Consider the following 18,600-nt stretch of genomic DNA (forward strand, 5'->3'; position numbering starts at 1 on the left):
AACACATATTACTCATTTTTTTAATAATTGTTGCTTGAGAAAGACCAACAGTTGTCAATACTTGTACGTGTGTTTCATGTTTATCACCACTGGGAACCAGAGACTGTTTAATTGTTGAGCTCTCAAAGTGTGTAACAATTTAGGAAAAAAGAAAGCTTGTGTTTACCCAGAGACTGTTTAATTGTTGAGCTCTCAAAGTGTGTAACAATTTAGGAAAAAAGAAAGCTCGTGTTTACCAGAGTGTATTTCTTTGGTTTGTGAACATGCTTTGCAAAGACAGCAGCCTAAATAATGCAGTGGTACTCACGTGCTGTTTGTCAAGGGTTTTCACAGTGTTTTTTGGTAGCTATTCTTACCCCTGTCTGTGAACTCAGGAAGCTCAGGACTGAAGTAGGAATGTTTATGTCACTTAGGAGGTTAAGGACAAGTGTATCCTGAGCCTTTCTCTCTCTGGCTCCCTCAATTGTTATTGTTGTGCTTGTTTCTGTCCTTGCTCCTCCAGAAATGCTTGCACAGTCAAGTAGCACTTTTCCTCTGATGTGCTGCCTGGTGTCCCTCAGCATCCTCCCTGCAGTCCTGGTTTGGTGGGAATGGTGCTGCTGGATCCCATGCAGTTCAGACACCTGTGCTGTGGCAGGATGGATGTTCAGAGCTGCTGGCTCAAACACCTTGTGCTGAAGTCAGAGAGATGTCTGTCAGGTTGTCCTTGTCCTTCCTAGAGCTCCACTTCCTCAGCTGGTTCTTCTGTCAGGTTGTTCTGGATGTAACTAGCACAGGGACCCCCAGAACTGGAATCCCACTATGCTTCTGAGTCTCTGTAGGCTTTGTCAAATGAGCTCCAGATTGCATTCACATCCTCAGTAACTGCTGGGCCCTAGGCATTCATTAGAGCCATCTCAGAAAAAATTCCTGTTGCTATTTCTCATGGAGTCCAGTACAGCTGTGAGTCTCAAGAGGTGCTCATTAACTGGGATTTCTGTCCACAGACCCACAAACCCCTCTTTTCCCAAGCTGCTCCAGCACTCGGGGGGGCTGCTTCTGGTGCTGGCTGCACTGGGCTGCATTTCTTCACTTCTTGCAAGTCCCAGCTTGTGTGTGAGTCTGAAGAGCTGAGTAAGAACAAGCCCTTCCCAAACTGGTACCTCACTGTTACCCTTTGCCTCCTAGCCCAGTTACAGAGAATGGGGAGCAGAGGTTTCTTCCTAATGTGTCAGTGTCAAACCAAATTCTGTTGCAATTTTTCATAGATATAATAAAAGCTGGCCAGATCTTTGTCTCCTTGATAAACTATAACTCTGGCCTCTGGGGAAAATTGCCTTGCTTATTAACATTGCTTCTTGGCTCAAGAGTGGATGAGGGAGTATAAATGCCATGTCAGAGAGCTAAATATTTCTCCATGGATATTTTCGTTGTGTCTTTGTGATCTTGTCCCTGGCATGGTGCCCTGTAGCTCTTGGGAGAGAAGCTAGCAGGATAAGCTGTGTTACTGCTTGACTGAACCCAGCTTAGATCCTACCTGCTTTTCAGAGCTCCCTCATCCCAGCTGTGCTCTCTGGATGCTTAGATGAGTCTTACTGGATCAATCCCAGTGCCAGGTCCATCTGGGCACATGGCACACAGTGCAGGAATCCCTCCCTTTCCTGATGCCCTCAGCAAAGGGAGTAGAACTTGGGTGTGAGGCCACTGTGGTGGGAGGAGAGAATATGCTGGGAGGATCTTGGCAGCTGTGAATGTATGTGTACCAGATAAGAGGTGCAATATTTAATGATCTCTTTGTAGAATGTATTGCTCATGAACAATACACCTCCTAATCTTTCTTCTTTCTGTTGTTGCATCTTGCATCTGGAATTTTACAGGTTGCAACTCCAAGAAAGGATTCACATCATCCACCAAGATATTTCACACAGTAACTCTTTTCACTCTTATAATCCCTTTTGTCTTTGATGGGTGGAGGGAGGCATGAGAGGCAGCCAAAGAATCATTCTGGGATGCAGGCAGCAGAAGAGTGTTGAAGTTAATAGAGAAAAAGGTCAATAAGAAGTGAGCCAGTGAAGCTTTTCCCTGCAGAGATTTCCAGGGCAGATGATCAGCTGACAGAAGTCCCTAATTGTATCAGAAAGTGAATTGTTCCTGGTTTAGGTGTCCCAAGGTTGTATCTGAGCTGGGAGTCCAGGTGCTCTTTACTGTTGCTGGGGAGAGGCAAATATATAAAGAGTGTAATTCATTCCATGCTGACATGGAGGCTTTAGATAAACATCTGCATGTCTGTTTCTCCATTGATGGTAGAGGGAGCCCATATATTTAGCTTAGATTAAATGCCCAACCATATTAACCTGAAATTAGGCTAGTTGGACCAGGAAAGGATGCTTTTCTTCCCCAGAACCAGCTGAAACCAGTTAAAACTGGCATTTGGTGGGGCCTGTCCAGTTAGGTGGATAGTGCTTGGCTGTTAGTCAGCAGCTGTGGAGGCAGGAGCTGCAGCACTGTGGGTTCATTAGCACACCTTTGTGCACTTGTTTGTGGCACTGCTGCCTCTTAGAGCTGAAAGCCCTGTGCCAAGAGGCTGCCCAAGGACAGTGCCACACTCACATGGTTCCATCAGCTCTGATTCAGGGCTGGCCTGTGTCAGACAGAGCAGGAGTGTAGGGAGCTGCTCCTGGTCTGCATGAGAGCAGCCCTTTGCTGGTTTTGCTGAGGGGCCCTGGCTCTGCAGCTCGCTGCAGCTCTGTAAGAGGAGGGATGTTCACCTGGACAGGCAGTCTAAGCTCCCACTTAGGCCTTTGTGGGCTCTTTAGATCCCAGTGGGCACAGAGCTCCAGGGCATCAAGCTCCTGTGCTTTTTAACATGTTTTGTTAAGCAGGCTCTTGATATGAAAAAATGATACTTCATCTGTGCTTTCCTTTGTATCACTCTTGCACTCCTGAGACAGGGAGCAAGGCACACCATTGCAGAAAGAAATAGGATAAAATTTTATGATCACAAAGCAGAGTCAAACACATATCCATGTGCCTGGAGACAGTTTCCTGGGGAGAATCTTTACACTGAGCTTATAGGGAAGATGCTGTGGTTGAGAGCTGCTTGTGATTCTTTTTCTTTCCTAGGTTCTGCCAAACAGCTGTTGCTCTGGGGCCCCATAGATGTCATAGTCAGTAACCCCCCATATGTTTTCCATGAAGACATGGCTTCCTTGGATGCAGAAATCCTCTGGTAATCAAACAAGGAGATTTTTCCTCTCCTGTTCCTTGAAGCAAGGTTTTCTGTCTGCTTCCTATACTACACACAGTTGCACACAAAACATGCAAATGTAATATACACATGCAAAATATAGGTGTGTTTATTTGGGATATAATAACACAGGCTTGCTTTGATACTGCTTACATGCCTGAAGCAACATGGAAGATTTCTTAAAATAGAAAAAGTACACAGTTTGAAATTAGCAAGTTCCCAATCCAAAACTGATTGTCATGCATGTGAGAAGAAAGTCCTGTCCCCACCTCTGTACAAGATGTGCACCAGAGCAGGTTCTGGCAGCTGAGCTTTCTGCATCCCAGCTGGCTCTGCTGGGCCAGCCACAGCCTGAGCTGCTGTCTGGCATGGATCAGTCAAGCCCTTGCTGCACAACACCCTTGCTCTCTGGCCAGCTTAGAGAGAACAGACCTATGTGCTGGATCCCAGCTACAGTTGGCTCCTAACTTTCAGAAATACTTCAGGGGATGTTTTCTCCTTGTGCTGAATGTGGGGTTTCTCAGCCCAGTGGTAGCTGCTTCTCCCTCCCTGTGTTCCCCACTGAAGTGAGTGAATCCCTGCTTTGGGGGTGCTGGAGTTCAGGTGTGGCAGGTGCACCTTTCTTTGTGAGGTGATGCAGGAATTGCTGTCAAATGTCTTTTTCTTCCCACACTCCAGCTATGAGGACCTTGATGCCCTGGATGGGGGAGATGATGGCATGAGAGTCATCAAAACAATTCTGGCTTTGGCTCCTTCTCTTCTCAAGGTTTCTGGGTAAGCACTATCATCTTTTGAATTTCACGTCTTTTATCCATCCATTCTGTAAATTCTGTACTTCCTGTATGAAAACAAAACAGAGAAAATAGTTGCCAATTGTCCCCTCATTGCCCCAGTTAGTAATAGTTTTTAAAATGTCATGTGTGCAAGCAAAATTAGCTTGAAATTGGTGTTAGCCTTTCCTTGGCTGTTGGTGGCATTTCCTGGTCATTAGTGAAGGGAGAATCTTTGAAGGTGAAAGCAACAACAAAAAGATCATGGAAGAGAGCAGCCAAGAAAGAGAGTGCAGAAAGCAGGGGAGCTTTCTAAAATGAGTAACTGATGGAAGGAGAAGCAATGGACATCTCTTTGAGGGTGGATGTAGATCCCCACTTCCCTCCCACCCTTTCATTAGGGGGAATTTCTTTGTTGTGCCAGTATAGAATGCTGAATATCCCAGGAAAATGAAGATCAGTCAGGGATAGTTTCTTAAATGTTAAATTTCTCCATGATTAATATTCAAGACCGATTGTTCCTATTCTCTGTCACGTGGGATCCATTTTGAAGATCACCATGCTGATACCCAAAAGTCTGGGTGTAGTGTTCATGTGCCAAGGCATTCACACATCCCATTGAATGTTCCTGACATTTGGCCACCATAAGAGAGGTCATTGAAAATCTGCTCTTTAGAGAAGAAGAATGGGAATATTGAGAGGCACAGTGCATGCAGAATTCATTCCTCATGCTTTGCATGACCACAAGAGAAGAAGATGCTCCTCAGAATTTCCCAGCATTAGAGACTGGTCCTGTGGGGTTGTTTCTCAAGACTATTTCTTTTCTTTCTCTTTTTGCTTGTTTAATCAGGTCAAGCCCTCATTGAGAAGTGGAAGTTTTTAAGGGTCAGAAATGAGATCCACACCCAGCTTGTAGTTAGCCTGGTGAATTTGTAGGGAGTATTCAGTGTGGGATGTTTTAAGTGTTCTCAGGAGAGCATTTGATGGGGTTTGGCTTGTGTCCTTAGCCTGCTGAAAGTGTCTCTTGCTGTGTCCCAGGCCATAACCAGCTCCATCACTCCCTGTGCCTGTGAGCTGGGGTGGTTCTGCTTTGTCACAGGAGGGAACATGGGGAATGAGCCAGTCATAAAGCCTGGCAGAGATGGAAATTGCCCTGCAGTGCCCAGGCCTGGTACTGGTGCCCTAACTGGGGTTATTTTGTCAGTTCTATGTAGGCCTAAATGCTGGTGTTGTTTTCATAACTGATTTATGGAGACATTTGCTGTGGAAGAATGTGTGTTCTGACTTGTACTTCATGTCTCTTGCTGCTCATACACAGAGGGACTTCAGGCTGCCAGGCCAGTGCTCAGTGCTCCTGCAGCATAAAAAAAATGCTGCCTTTAAATCTTTGGGGGTTTCAGCAGCAGATGGCTGGTGGAATCTCTGGGTGAGCTTCAGAAGGGCTCATTACATCTTGATACAAGACTTTAACTCCTCACACACAGTACCATGAGAATTCCCCCCAGGATCAACACTTTCTCCCCTGAAGGAGGCAGCTGGAATCTGCATCTTATGTGGACAGCTATGATCTATCTGGTTTGGGGTTGTTGGACTGCACTGTGTTTACTGACCTTTTCATTTCCTGCACTGGTCAGAGTCACACAGAAAGAAAGACCTTAATTTTCATCAGTTTAGCAACCTAAATGTGCATCTCTCCAATTCTGCTCCCAAATGTGCCTTTTCAGGAGTGTGTTTCTGGAAGTAGATCCCAGGCATCCAGATATGGTGGAGCACTGGCTACAGGCACACCCAGAATTACTGCTCACCCTCCATGCCATTCACAAGGACTTTTGTGGCAAGTAAGTCTTGTTTTGCCTTTGCATTTTTGGAGGTTTTGTGTCCTTTGAAGAATATGTCCCTGCACCTTTAGGTATTGAGTGAACCCAGAGCAGCTTCACAGCTGAAGCCAGTCTTTGACAAAATAGGGGCTCCACTGGTTGTATCTCAGCTTTCTGATATTCTGAAACAGCCTGACAAGTGTTTGAGTCAGAAATTCTGACCCAGGTGAGCATTTCTGATGGGGTGATTGGCTCTGGTGGGGTTATTGCCATTGGAAAATTACTGCTCTTATAGGATGGAGGTAGAGGCACATTGTCCCTAGTGAGACTTATAGCTCTGGTCTTTCTTCTTTCCACAGGCCTAGGTTTCTGCACATCCAGAAACAAAGCAGCTGACAACTGTCAGACATAACTCTCCTTGCAGGATGCTTTTTGCTCTTGAGCCCAGCGGAGCAGCTGGTTGAAAACTCCTCCTGCCTTGTGAGAGGAATCTCCATTCCCTGGACTGTTGGACTTTTCATGCAGTGACAGACCCCTCATATCCTGACACAGGCCTCATCCAGAGATGCAGAAGTTCAGCTGAGCATGTGGAAGTGTTCCACCTTCCTCAGGGAACTGCATGAAACATTTTAGTCTGCTCTGCTAAAGTGACTCAATCATCTCAGGACCTAAGATAGAAGAGTTCACAGCTCCAGATTAAAAATATAACTTCTCAACGTGCCAGATCACCCATTTGGCCTAGAAAGAATTTAATTATATTTTTTTTAATTGGCCTTGAGATGCATTTATATAAAATGTGACCAGATGGGGTGATAAGCTCAAATCCTGGCTTATACTGGCACATGGATTTGCAGGTATAACAGGACATAACTGTTGTGCACATTTCAGATGCAGTTCTGTTTCAGGATCCTGATGCTCCAATAGCAAAGCAGCCTTTGTGTCCCACTCCTGCTGAGTGATTGTCTCTGAAGGATCTTACAGCACCTGAATTTACAGCCTTTGACATTTGGTGGATGCTGCCAGAAATGGTCAACACATTATAATAAAGACAGTGCTTCAGACCAGGGTCCTTACAAGAATTTCACTGCAGCTATTCAGAGATGCTGGCAGGCCTGAATAAACATCTGGCACCCACACATTGCTCTGATAGTAATAGAAATGCCTAAATTCCACATGAGGCATTTAATTGCAACATTTTAAAGAGAAGGCCACAGTCACTACTCCACTTTTGCAGATGGAGAAGTTGAAAAACAGGAGGTGAAGTGACCTGCAGAAAGTTTGGCAAGCTGAGTTTGGAGTAGGACCCAGGCTCTTGACAGGCGTGGGAGTAGCTGAGGTCTGTCTCTCTGGGAAGGATGACTCAGCCCAGGCCAGCCTGAAACAGCTCTGAGAGAAGTCCCCAAAGTGGACAGTCAACATCATGTCAGTGTAAATAATGGCAGGGTGAAATTCAAGCTGCTGCTGCTGTTTGCAGTGGTGCAGGTTCCCTTCTGGAGCACAGCTAGCCAGGGAAGGAAGGAAAGGAGCCAAGGAAAGGGTCTGCTCTGCCAGGCCAGATGGAAGCAGTTGCTGGGCCAGTGGAGGTGAGCACTCCAGAGGGGTGGGAGCATCCAGCCAGGGCCCTGCTGTGTGTGCCAGGGGGGAGCTCCCAGGCTCTGTCCAGGCTGGCTGGGGCTGCACAGCCAGGAGCGTCAGGCAGGACATGCAGCAGCAAGCTGAGTCTGTTGGAAGGCTGCAGCAGGGTCACAGGGTGTTACATGAGCCCTGATACATCTGTTCCCTTTCCCCTCTGCCTCTCCCACACTCTCACTCCTCAGATGAGTTTTCTCCATCCCCTTCACTGCTGAACATCAGCCCTGCTTTCCCACAGACACCTGAGCTCTCTCTGATGAACCAGCACTTGGGTCCCAGCTGGAACCTTTCCCTACTCACAGCTCTGTTCACAGGCTTGCCTTTCACCCACTGTACATCTCACATTACATTTATCCACTCCAGTAGTTTACCGTGTTCTGTACACTCTTCACTTGAATTTTTGAGTCTTCTCTGGCCTGCAGTACCTGCCCTGGTTAAACACAGTAGAAGAAAGCTAGGGAAGGAGAGAACAAAAATAGGTCAGTTAAAGTGCACTTGAGCAAAGGTTTGAAAATACCACTTCAGTACAGCTCATTTCTGGCCTCCCAGAGCCATGAGTACAAAGTACAGTCAAAGGGTATTTTGTGTGGTTGTGGCCTTTTTCCTAGCAGTAATTTAGGGGTATTCAGTTTGTCAGATTTTGTTTAAAAATTAAATTTAAAGAAATGAGTTCTTAGATTTCTTCTGGGTGTTAGCAGTGTTTGTGTATGAAACAGAGCATTCTGCACAGCCTGCTTCTGCAGGAGGTCTTAAAAGCTGGGAAGCCCATGGGCTGATGGGGGTGTTAAACAGCATCATGCTGCATTCTTTAGAGGGTGGGCTGGTTCCCTGCAGCAGACAGGTGCTAGGTGGCTCTACAAGAGTGTCAGTGGCTGGGCTGCAGAAGGCAGTGTGCTTTTTCTTGGAAGCACCAGTGAATCCCTTGTCCGAGCCCTGAGCAGGACTAATCCCCTGCAAGACAGACTATTGGTCTAATCCAGTAGGGCAAGTGTTAAATTCCTATTCTTACCACTAAAACACTTGCATTTCTATGTCTTTACATTGCATAGTGATTATATATCTTGGAAAATCACATGGTGCTGCTGACCTTTTCATAAAAGGAAAAATTGCTGTTCTCCCAAGAGGCTGGATGTTCCTGTCAGACTCGCATCCGAGGGAATGTGCTGCTGTAGTACAGTGTGTTCCTGGTGCTTTACACACATTGGCCTGGGCTCCTTTTGGTACAGAAGCACTGCAAAGCTCTTTGGAGGCCTGGCTGTGGAGCCCTGGGCCGTGTGTGTGCTGCCTGAGGGCAGGAGGCCGAGCTGGCACCGGCAGAGCCCTGGGCACGTGAGCTGCTCCTGGAGCCACAGAGGCTGAGGCTTCCCTCAGCATTCTGCACCATCCAGTATCTAACATACACTGAATTTTCTGGGAATTTACTGGGTCTTGGGAACTGTATCAAAATGGTGATTTGATTCCTGAGGTGATGCTGTCAGAGGGGGGCTTTGTGTGCTTTCAGGAGCCCGAGGAGCGTGGTTGTGTTTGTGCTCACATCTGTGTTTTGGGGGTTGCCGGGTGTGCGGTATCTGCTGGGGTGACGCTGCCCTTCCCCGAGGAGGAGCGGCTTTGGCAGAGCCCTGCAGGTGGAGCTGCGGTCCCAGTTTAGCTGTGTCCATGCTGGAGACGCTCCTGCCTCAGCCTTCCCACTTCGGGCAAGGTGCAGGCCCAGGGAGAGCCAGACCTGGGCTTGGCAGAGTGTAGGTGCAGCTGCAAATGGGGCTGTTCCTGTGCTGGGGAAACAGAACTTCCACAATGGGCTTGTGAGGCTGGAAAGGGACTCAGCTGAGACAGGAGTGGGGTTGTACCTCCTGCTGTGAATGGCAGGCCCAACGTCCCCCTAGGGCTGGAGGTCAGAGATAGATCCCATTCTTCTTCAGGTGTAATGTTCCTGTGAGCACCCCAATGTGCAAGCACTGACCGTGCTCTCAGTCTCCACCTGAGATATGGGGGCAAAGGGATCTTACAGGGACCTTAGAGACAAACATTTCTCCTCACAGTGTTCTCTGCTGAGCCTGTGCTCTTGTAGGGCTGAGGCAGCTTTCCATGGGAGGAGCTGACAGACACAGAGGGACTGCATTAGGGTGACACAGGGCATCTCTGGGATCCCACATGACCCTGTGTGTGTGGATTACTGGCCAGCACTCAATTCCTCAGTGTAGGACCATAGATCAAAATGGCTTGGAAGGGAACTTGACTGTCATCTAGCCCAATTTCCCCATCCAAGTAAGCATCAACTTGCCTTACATCATTCCTGACAAATGTTTGCCCAGCCTGACCCAGAGGCTCCCATTGCTGGTTAGGACTTTAGCACGCAATCTGTCCTCATGCTTTGTGGTTCTGTCTGCTAGAAAGTTTTCTTTTGTCATGGCAGCTCTGCTGTGTCTAAACTGAGCACTTCTGAGGTGGAGAACAGCTGTCTCTCTCCTTAGAGCACCTCCCATGTAGTAGTCTGTTCCCATATTTCCTCACAGTCTTCATTTCTGGGACAAAAAACTCCAGCACTTCTTTCTGTAGGGAACTTGCACATCCTTCCTTCCCTGCTTGTGAAATGTAAGAGGGACCATGTGTGCTTCAGACTTGCTAGAGGCAGTACTTGTGCCTCTGCTGAGTGGGATAATAAAGCTGCTAGAGCCCACCCTGTTATAGAGCAGTCATTTCCCAAGTGAAGACCATGCCAAAACTTGAATTGACTCTTTTTTTTTTTTGGTCTGGGAAAGTTACTAAAAAGTGTATTTAAATATTATTAAACTACAGTCCTGATGCACAAATAAGAAGGTTTCTCTCTCACACTCAAGAAGATAATGAGGTACCAAGAGAGGTTTAATCCAGTTTCCAGGCTATTTCCTCTTCCATACATGTTTTGAGATGCTTTGAGTTCAGTGTCAGAAGTTTCAGATGTTGTCCTGTGGAGGATCATGTCACAGTCCTTCTCTGTTTCTTTTCCTTGGCAGCTGCTGGCCAATCTCATTGCGGTCCATCCAGTCTCTGGTGAGCACAGGGGCACTTTTATGACATTCATCTCATCTGCTGCTTGGTGACAGGACTCAGCACCCTGCTGCAGTGTGATAAACCAGACTGGCTGTGCTGCTTTCCCCTGCAAACCCAGACAGTGAGCAGAGCACCAGCAGTCACTTCTCTGCAGCAAGTGCCTCTCTGAGCACAATGAGAGTGGGCCAGGGGCTGCTGCAAGGGCTGGGAAGGTGCATCCTGTGCACAGCAGCCACTGCTGCTCTGACAGTGCACGAGTCAAATGCGCTGTGCTGTGCTGCAGACAGGTGCAGAGAAGTGCTGCCACATATTGTGGTCTCTGTGGTTTGTCTCCTTAGTGTGGCTGATGTCAGAACTGTAGCTTTGTTTCAGTGGCAGCTTCTAGCTCTAGAGATCTGCTCCCTTCACCAGCACACCTATATGGTCACCATTCCATGTTTTGTGTGCTCATCTCAGCATTTTGGGCAGAGTGGGCATGGATGTGTGATTTCAGTGGCAGCTGTCCTGTCAGCATTACAGAGATAACCATGAGCAAGGTTACTCCAGGGTGGAAGGCCTTGGAACCACTGCACGTGAGCAAACTGCTGCCTGGGGAGGAAGGAGCCTTGCCCCTATTTAATGTTTACTCTGGGTTCAGCCTGCTTCAAAGGTCTACATAAGTAGTTTCACACTTCATCCTTTCTTTTGTGACAGCTGGGATGTTCTGAAATCATCCTCTCTGTGGCTGGGTATCACTATAAGAGATGAAATAACCCAATGTGGACACGCTGCTGTTTTTAAGGTAAAAAAGGAAAGTTTGTTTTCTGACTTCAGCTTTTATAGATTTTTTACAGTGACAGTGGATTAGAGGGTGAAAGTTCCACCTCTCCAATGACACTGGACAAACCAACAGTTCATCAAATTTTCCTTCCTCCATAAAAGAATGCAAAACAATAAGTTATTTACAGAAAGTGTGTGAGAAAGTTCGTTACAAGAATGTAAACATCAGAAGGCTTAGAAAATCTTAAAAAATCAGAGTGACAGCAGGGATTCTCAGGTCCTGAGCTGAAATTTGCAACATGGCAAAGAAGAGTTTGCCATCCAAATATCCAGTGGCAACAGGTGTGGTGAGAAGCTGAGGCACAGCAAAAGAAGAGCCATGGCAGAGTCACAGCTAGAGCTCAATGCTCTTAGTGGCATTTCAGGCAAACCCAGCTGTAGCTGTACTTCTTCCTCCTTTTACTGGTATTTTAAAGGGTGTCCATCCCAGCTGTTCCTTGGAAGGATGACGGTGCCTCGAGAGCAGAAAGCAGAGATTGTTATTCCTTGATATGGAGAGTGTTACCAAGAAATGTTTGATTTTGAGAGCCATGGTGTTGGGATGTGACAGGAGGGTCATTTTCCCAGTGTGTTACTGGCACAGCCATTGCTAAATGCTGCACAACCTGGAGGCACACAAATAGCAGATTGTTTGGAGGAAGGGGGAGGTGAAGAAAACATAACAAGAAGTTCATCTAGGGAAGACAAGATTCTTGGGAATGGGTGTGTTAAAATGAAGCTGAGGCTTTATCATCAAAGGGGTTTCTGGGACACACAAAGGTGATACAGAGACTCCATCATCAGAAGACATGAAAAGGCACTTGATTATTAGAAATCCACAGTTCTTATAGAAACAATGGTGGACCTAAGACCTGACTGGCCTTTAGGAATCTTCTCTCACCTATTGGTCAAGAAGGGAAAACTTCTTCTTGTAAACATCTTTGACAAACAGATTGCCTGCCAGGTGCAGAGATTGAGATAGTAATTGTTTTAATTCTTTCTCTGAGCTTTTCACAGCTTCTTAGGAAAATCCTGGGAGAGCTATGTCTCTGTTCAGAGGATATGTGATTACCACAAGATTTTAGTAGGGAAGGCCTGTGCTGCCATATTCCTGCTTTGCCACTCTGAAATCCTAAGTAGAAGTGTGGGACTGAGTCTCTGTAAAGTTAATATAGGAGGCACACTGAGCATTTCTGCTTGCTGCCTGCACTTCAACAGGTGAGTGCAGCCCCTTCTGCAGTGTGGGTGGATTCCTGGTGGACCACAGGTGATGACAAGCAACAGTGGACAGAGCACAGCACTCTTGTTCATCTAGAGCAGAGCACTCTGAGTGTGTCACAAAGATGCCACTGGCCTGAGTTTCTATAAACACAGTTTCTGTGGAAGTTGCCAGGTTGGGTGTGAGTATAGGGGAGGCAGAGCTCTGCTTCTCAAGGCATGTGCTCAGCAGTGGGAGATTTTTGATTCCCACTTTACATTAGTTGCTACCTACAGTTTTAGCTCCCTACCTGCTGCTTCTCCCTTTCTTGGTGGTCACTTGTCTCCCATGTTTTGTACGTACACAGCAGCATGCTCACAGTGGGACATGTCCACCAGCTTGGTAGCACAGTGCCTGTGCCCATGGAATCCTTCCCTTGGCAGCCTGAGCTGCTGCAGGAGCTGCAGTACCCAGCAGTGCTGGTGGGAGAGTGGCTTCTGCCATCCTCTCTCTTCCTACTGGAATACTCATGTGAGACTGACTGGAATGTGAGCACAGTTGCTTGGGTTGTTGAAAAAGGCTTGAATTATTATAAAATTCCTGGCCTGGCATTTGGCTGATGATTAATTCCTTGGGTTTGCATGGTACTTTGATGTTTCAGATGTAAACCCAGAACAGGCTGTTACAACTGTGTTGACCTCAGTGGAGTCATCAAAGTCATTCCAGTTGGCACACCTGGTGCTGTGTGGTATTTGTATTCTGTGAAACCAGCATCCAGTCATCGATTTAAGTCTTTCCAGGGACTGGAGCCTCTTAAGCTGTTAATCTTTTTTTCTCTCCTGTATTGATTGCTGTGCCACTTACCAGGAGTGACCTTCTCACCACACCTTTTGACTTTGAGCTTGCTGCCTCTCTGGAATCCTTCTCTGAGCTTTTGCAGTTCATGCTGTTTGTATTGCCACAGTGCTTAGAAACTCCTCACAGGTTGCTCCATTTCTCTCTTAAGTTTTCTCTTCTCTTCTCTACTCCCCCGCCAGTATCTCGCTGTGTAACTCTCCCCTAGCCAGTGCTGTTGGCTTGCATAGATAAATTTCTTGATGCTGGATAATTTGGACTAACCTTATGACAGAAAAATCCCCCTCCAAAATGCAGTTGAGTCTTGCATTGTCCTTCAGTGATTTGGCAGCTGAGGGGTTTGCTGGGTGGAGTCCTGGTGCTGGCATGTGCTCTCTCTGCTTGAGAAGAGCAGATTAAGCTCATACTTCATTCAAACAAGGCTTCTTCATTTAATGTGGATGGGCAGCAGGCACTCAGGCTGAAAGTAGATTTTGTACTTTACCTTCCAGGTCAGTGGGTTTTTTGTGCTGTTTGTGTCAGCAGACAGTGGCCCTTTGTTCACCAGCTCAACTTTTTCCACCTCAGCAACGCACACAAGGCACGTGATACAGGTCCTGAGTTGTGCAATAAACTCCAGCAAATATATTGCCTATTCCACTTCAGGGCTTGATTGTGTGCCCTATTGACAAGCAATAAAGCCAGCAGTATAGAGGTAATTACTCACTCGTTTACTTCAGCTTTTTCATCCATGGTTGTTGCCTATGTGGGGGAAAAAACCCCGTAAGTACTATGAGAGGGAAAATTTTGTCTTTGGAGAGGTGGTCCTGGTAACTTGTGAAAGCTGGATAACTTACTAGCATTAGTCAAGTATTAAATTAAATATTTAATTTAGTAATGATGTAATTTTGTTGCTAAGGAGGGACAGGGTTACGGTCAGGGTAGTCATGAGCACAAAGATTAAAAGATGAAGGTGGCTAGATGAATGTCCTGTAGCCTGTTGGAGTCGTGATCACAAAACAGCTGCTTGGAATCCCATCCTTGCAGGGGTTGGTGCTTACTGGCACCTTCCTCTGCAGAGTCTGGGAAGGCAGGAGGGGAGGCCCCATCCCTCACTCACGCTGGGCCCTTTCCTGAGCCCCTCTGGAAGTTGTGGGCACGTGCCAGTAGAGCTGTGAGCATTCCCACGTGGATGGGGTGGGACATCCCACACAGAGCCCCACAGTGCTCCCTGCCCAGCTGCTCTGTGCAGCCACTGGGCAGAGGGGTGAAGGGAACCCCAGCCCCCCTTCCTTCTCCAGTCTGGCAGTGCCTCACTGCTCCAGAGATGCTCTGCCCAGCCTGGGGCCAGCTGTGCCTGCCCTGCTGTAACCTCCCTATTTGTGCTGTGGGTCCCTGCAGAATTCCCTCCATCCAGATCCTCTTGGACTTTGTTCCCAGCAGAATATCCTGCTCGGGCTTCTTGGAATTAAGGCACACGAGTCTAACTCAGAATTGCTGTTTCCTGGGAAGTTCTGACGCTGTAAAGATTGTTTGGCTCTTTTTTTTTCCCTGTAATCTGAATGAAATAATGTTTAAAATTTCCTATGAGGACACTGTGTCCCAGATTTTGAGTTTTAGAAGTGTTTTGCTCTGGGATTTCTGAATTCTTGTTTTGAGCTATATCCATTTTAAGTTGTTGTACTGCTTATGCTTCCTGTTGATTTGCCAAGTAAAGCATTGTAGCAGGTCACAGTACGTGTATTATATAAAAAATGGTAGTTACTTTTTTTTTAATCAATAACAACAGCAGCTGCTTAATATGATTGAAACATCTCATTTCCTAGAACAAGAAATGCCTTGTTTGAAATGTCATGAGAATCTGGCACTGCTTTTACAACACCCAGCAATGGTTTAATCTAGAACGCTGGGTAACATTGTATTATGGAGCAAAGAGAAATCCATCTTTATGATATGAAAAGTAATCAAATACTTCACTGTTTTTATCATGTTAGGACAAGGTAATAATGATGCATGTGGGATAAAGACCTCTTTAAGATAAAATTTGGAAGTTATGGAATGGAGCTTCTGAGCTGCCAGAAGCAAGGCTGTTCCAAGGAGCTTTGGCAGGAACCTTTATCAATGTTCTTTCAGAAAACAAATCAAAGAAAAGGTCTGTTCTTTAAGAAGTTCTTCCCAAGAAGTTGTTTTGCTGGAGTTTTTCTGCTGTCCTCTCCCAGCAAAGACCTCTTCATTGCACTCCTGAGTGCTGTCAGTAGAGAAGTCTTGGATGTTCTCATTTAAACCCAAGACTCCATAGTGCAAGTCCTGAAAATCCCCTCACTGCACCAGCTGCCCTTCCCTGGCTCTGCACTGCTTGTGGCACATCATGTGTGAGGGGATTCAGGAATCTTTCCTCTCCTGAGGCAGCAATGTGCTGCTCAGCTGCTGTCCCTGCTGCCCCTCACAGGGGACAGGACAGCCTGCTGTCCCTGCTGGACTTCTTCATGGAGCCTCCTCCACCTGCAGGAAATGCCAAATGTCACCATGCCTGTTTCTCTTCTCCAGAGTGCTGCCCAAACATTCAGCACAAATAAGTTCCAAGAAACCCCAGGATGTCCTGAGCAGGGAAGATGTAGGCACACAATTTGGGGTGATTGGGAGTGGGGCTGGGGCTCAGCCTCACCCCAATGGGCACAGCTGTGAGCAGCATTGAAGGTAACGAGCCAGGGGCACTGCCCAACCACCAAAGGGAGCAGAGGGCACACAGGTGCAGGGTATCAACAGGAGGGGATAAAAGGTTGGGCTAAGAACAAGGAGGGCAGATGCTTGTAGCCATCTAAAGTGGAGTGATGTCACTGTTTGTGGGCAGATGTCTGAAGCCTTCTGATGAGGTAAGGTGTTACTGTTTGAAGCCTTCTGGAATTGTATGGGGACACTCTGTATCGTGGCCTTCTCAGCTGTGACATGTGCTGGGGCAGGAAGACGGCTTGCATGACTGGGAGGCCACAAAATTAATGGAGCCAGAGTTTTCTTTCCTGCCCTGCTTTGAAATCCCACTGAAATGGGATGTCTGGTGGGTGGGCCTTGGCTGCTCTTCTGGAGGAAAGTGTTTCTGTGGTTACCTTGCAGCCTTTGTCACTGCAGACGCTGCTGGGAACCCAATTCCAGTGTGGATCTCAGCACAGGTGAAGGGTGTATCAGCCTTAAATTCATGCAGCTATTACACTGTGTTGTTAAAATACAATGAACTGATACTGCAGAAACAGCTTGTTTGTTACAAACAAATATGTTCTTTTCACAGTAGAGGAGCAGATCTGGGCTATGGAAGAATTTGTTTCCTAGGCTAACATCTGGGCCTAGCTATGTCCAAACTGGTTCTTTAGGCATGTATGAAAATGCCTTTACTTCTTCTTAACTGGTGTTTCATATGCCATTGTTTCTAGCTTGGTTTATACTGAAAGTGGATCTTGCAAAGCCTGGGATCTGGGAGACAGCACAGCTACGTGCATGAGATTAAAAACTGCAGGGAACCCCCAGTGAAATGCAGGCAGCAGGGAGTTTGCCCATGAGTAGAGAGTAGATGTATCATTTGCAGGGAAACCCAAGGGAAACTGAGTCTTGTTAGGAGAAGGATGTTCCCATTGTTCATGGCAGCAGGGAGGGCTCAGTGGATGTGTGTGTTCAGCTGCATTTTAGAACTTGCAGAGCCCAGGTAAAGGCTGTAAACTTCTGACTAGGACAGATCTTATTAGACCTTCTGAGATTTGAGGGTCTAATAAGAGACTCTGTTCTTCTACCACCACTGTCTGAGCCAGAAAAGCTCCTGATTTAGAAGGAATGTATAGTGGAGAGGAGTCAGAGCTTACATGGCTGTAGGATGGTTTCAGGGAGACAGCCCTGCTGCAAACAGGGAGTTTAAATAGAGTGCAGGGGTGTGCCAAGAACTCTGAAAAATGGGCAGGTGCAGAAGGGGCTGGGAGGAGGAATGAGGATCAGAGAGCCTGGCAAATGAGAGAAAACCAAAAGAAGAGAGTTTGTTTTGCCTATAAAACAAAGACTGGGAAGGAATGGGTTGTCTCTCTGTAAACCCTTCATTGCCAAGCAAATACTAGAGGGGACGAAAAGTCCTTTGTAATAAAGATCAATGCTGGTACAAGGACAAAGTGGAACAAATTTGCTATTAATAAACTTAGCCTGGAAATTAGATTTTCAACCACTGGAGTGAGATTCTGGAGCAGTGTCTCAAAGGGAGAAATGGAAACCAAGGGAGCTTTATAAAGGAGCCTGAGGAGTCTGCAGTCACAAGTTTTCTCTCTGACAGTCTCATTTTATGGCATGCATGCAGATGCCTTAGACAGCCTGGCCCAGCAGTCCAGCCAGGAGGGTGACTTGCAGGAGCAGGTGAAGCAGCTGTAGTCAGGAATCAATAGCCAAGGTACACATCAGCTTCAGGAGAGGAACGTTTCAGAGTAGCTGAGCTCTGCAGACATCCAGTTTTGATTGTGCCTAGTGGTTGGATTTTGTGAGTCCTACATCTGTAGTCTGCAGGGAGAAGGGATTTTCTTTCACTTTTCTTTTTCTGCAGTAATTGAAAAATGGAGTTAGAGACTTATCATTCTATTGAGACAAAAGTTTTCTCCTCAGTTGTCCAAACAATGCCTGTTCAGCTATGACAAGAATATCTTTGTTCTGAGCTGTTGTAGGATGTTTGCCTTAGCAACAGAGAGGCATTTGGAGAAGCTGCCTACATACAGTCTTCTCTCTTAGCAAATAGAAGAGGGGAATACAACAAATGCTCCTCCCTAAGAAGTTGAAAGCATAGAGAAATCACAATTAAGATGGATCTGTCTCCTTCTGAGGCTTCCCCCAAATTCTTTTGTATTTCTGTCACTTTAACATAGAGAATAATCTGTATAGGGGACAGTCAATGCAAATTTCTGTATTTCTTTCCATGGTGTTTTTTTTTCCTTCCTCTGCCACTCCATTGTTTCTCTTCTTTCCCTCACATATTAAATGAAACCAATGAAAGTGCTTTTGTTGTGCTGGTTTAATGCCTTTTCTTTGTAATGCTCTTAGTTAATGTAAGAAACTTTTGCCCATTGAGGGGCTATTTTTATTATATTAGTTTAAACAAACACCAGTAATAGAAACAAAGGGCTCAAATCTCATTTGCTTTCCTTTTTTTGTTACTGTTCACTCCAAACTGGAGCAGTGGATGTAATCAATTGTAGTGGATGTAAAGAGAGGACTGAAAGAATTCTGAAAAATTAGTAGTTGTAAACTTGGAGTTTTGCCCGGAGTACACACTCAGTT

The 18,600-nt window shown here is 46.4% G+C and overlaps 1 protein-coding gene across 2 annotated transcripts in view; it reads left to right on the forward strand.

The window, feature by feature from the left end:
* The window catches only part of HEMK1 (HemK methyltransferase family member 1), a 28,055-nt gene extending 19,040 nt beyond the window's left edge, over positions 1-9,015 (forward strand). Inside the window, exons 7-11 of one of the 2 annotated variants that reach the window (XM_064723636.1) lie at positions 1,857-1,906; positions 3,103-3,208; positions 3,905-4,000; positions 5,721-5,834; positions 6,173-9,015. In XM_064723636.1, the coding sequence (XP_064579706.1) occupies positions 1,857-1,906; positions 3,103-3,208; positions 3,905-4,000; positions 5,721-5,834; positions 6,173-6,209 (403 nt within the window). In that variant the 3' untranslated portion in view covers positions 6,210-9,015. The remainder of the gene's footprint in view (positions 1-1,856; positions 1,907-3,102; positions 3,209-3,904; positions 4,001-5,720; positions 5,835-6,172) is intronic. The other variant, XM_064723635.1, reaches the window with a different exon arrangement.
* The last annotated feature ends 9,585 nt before the right edge of the window (positions 9,016-18,600 follow it).

Source organism: Zonotrichia leucophrys, chromosome 12 (assembly GCF_028769735.1).
Source record: "Zonotrichia leucophrys gambelii isolate GWCS_2022_RI chromosome 12, RI_Zleu_2.0, whole genome shotgun sequence".
NCBI classification, from domain to species: Eukaryota; Metazoa; Chordata; class Aves; order Passeriformes; family Passerellidae; genus Zonotrichia; species Zonotrichia leucophrys.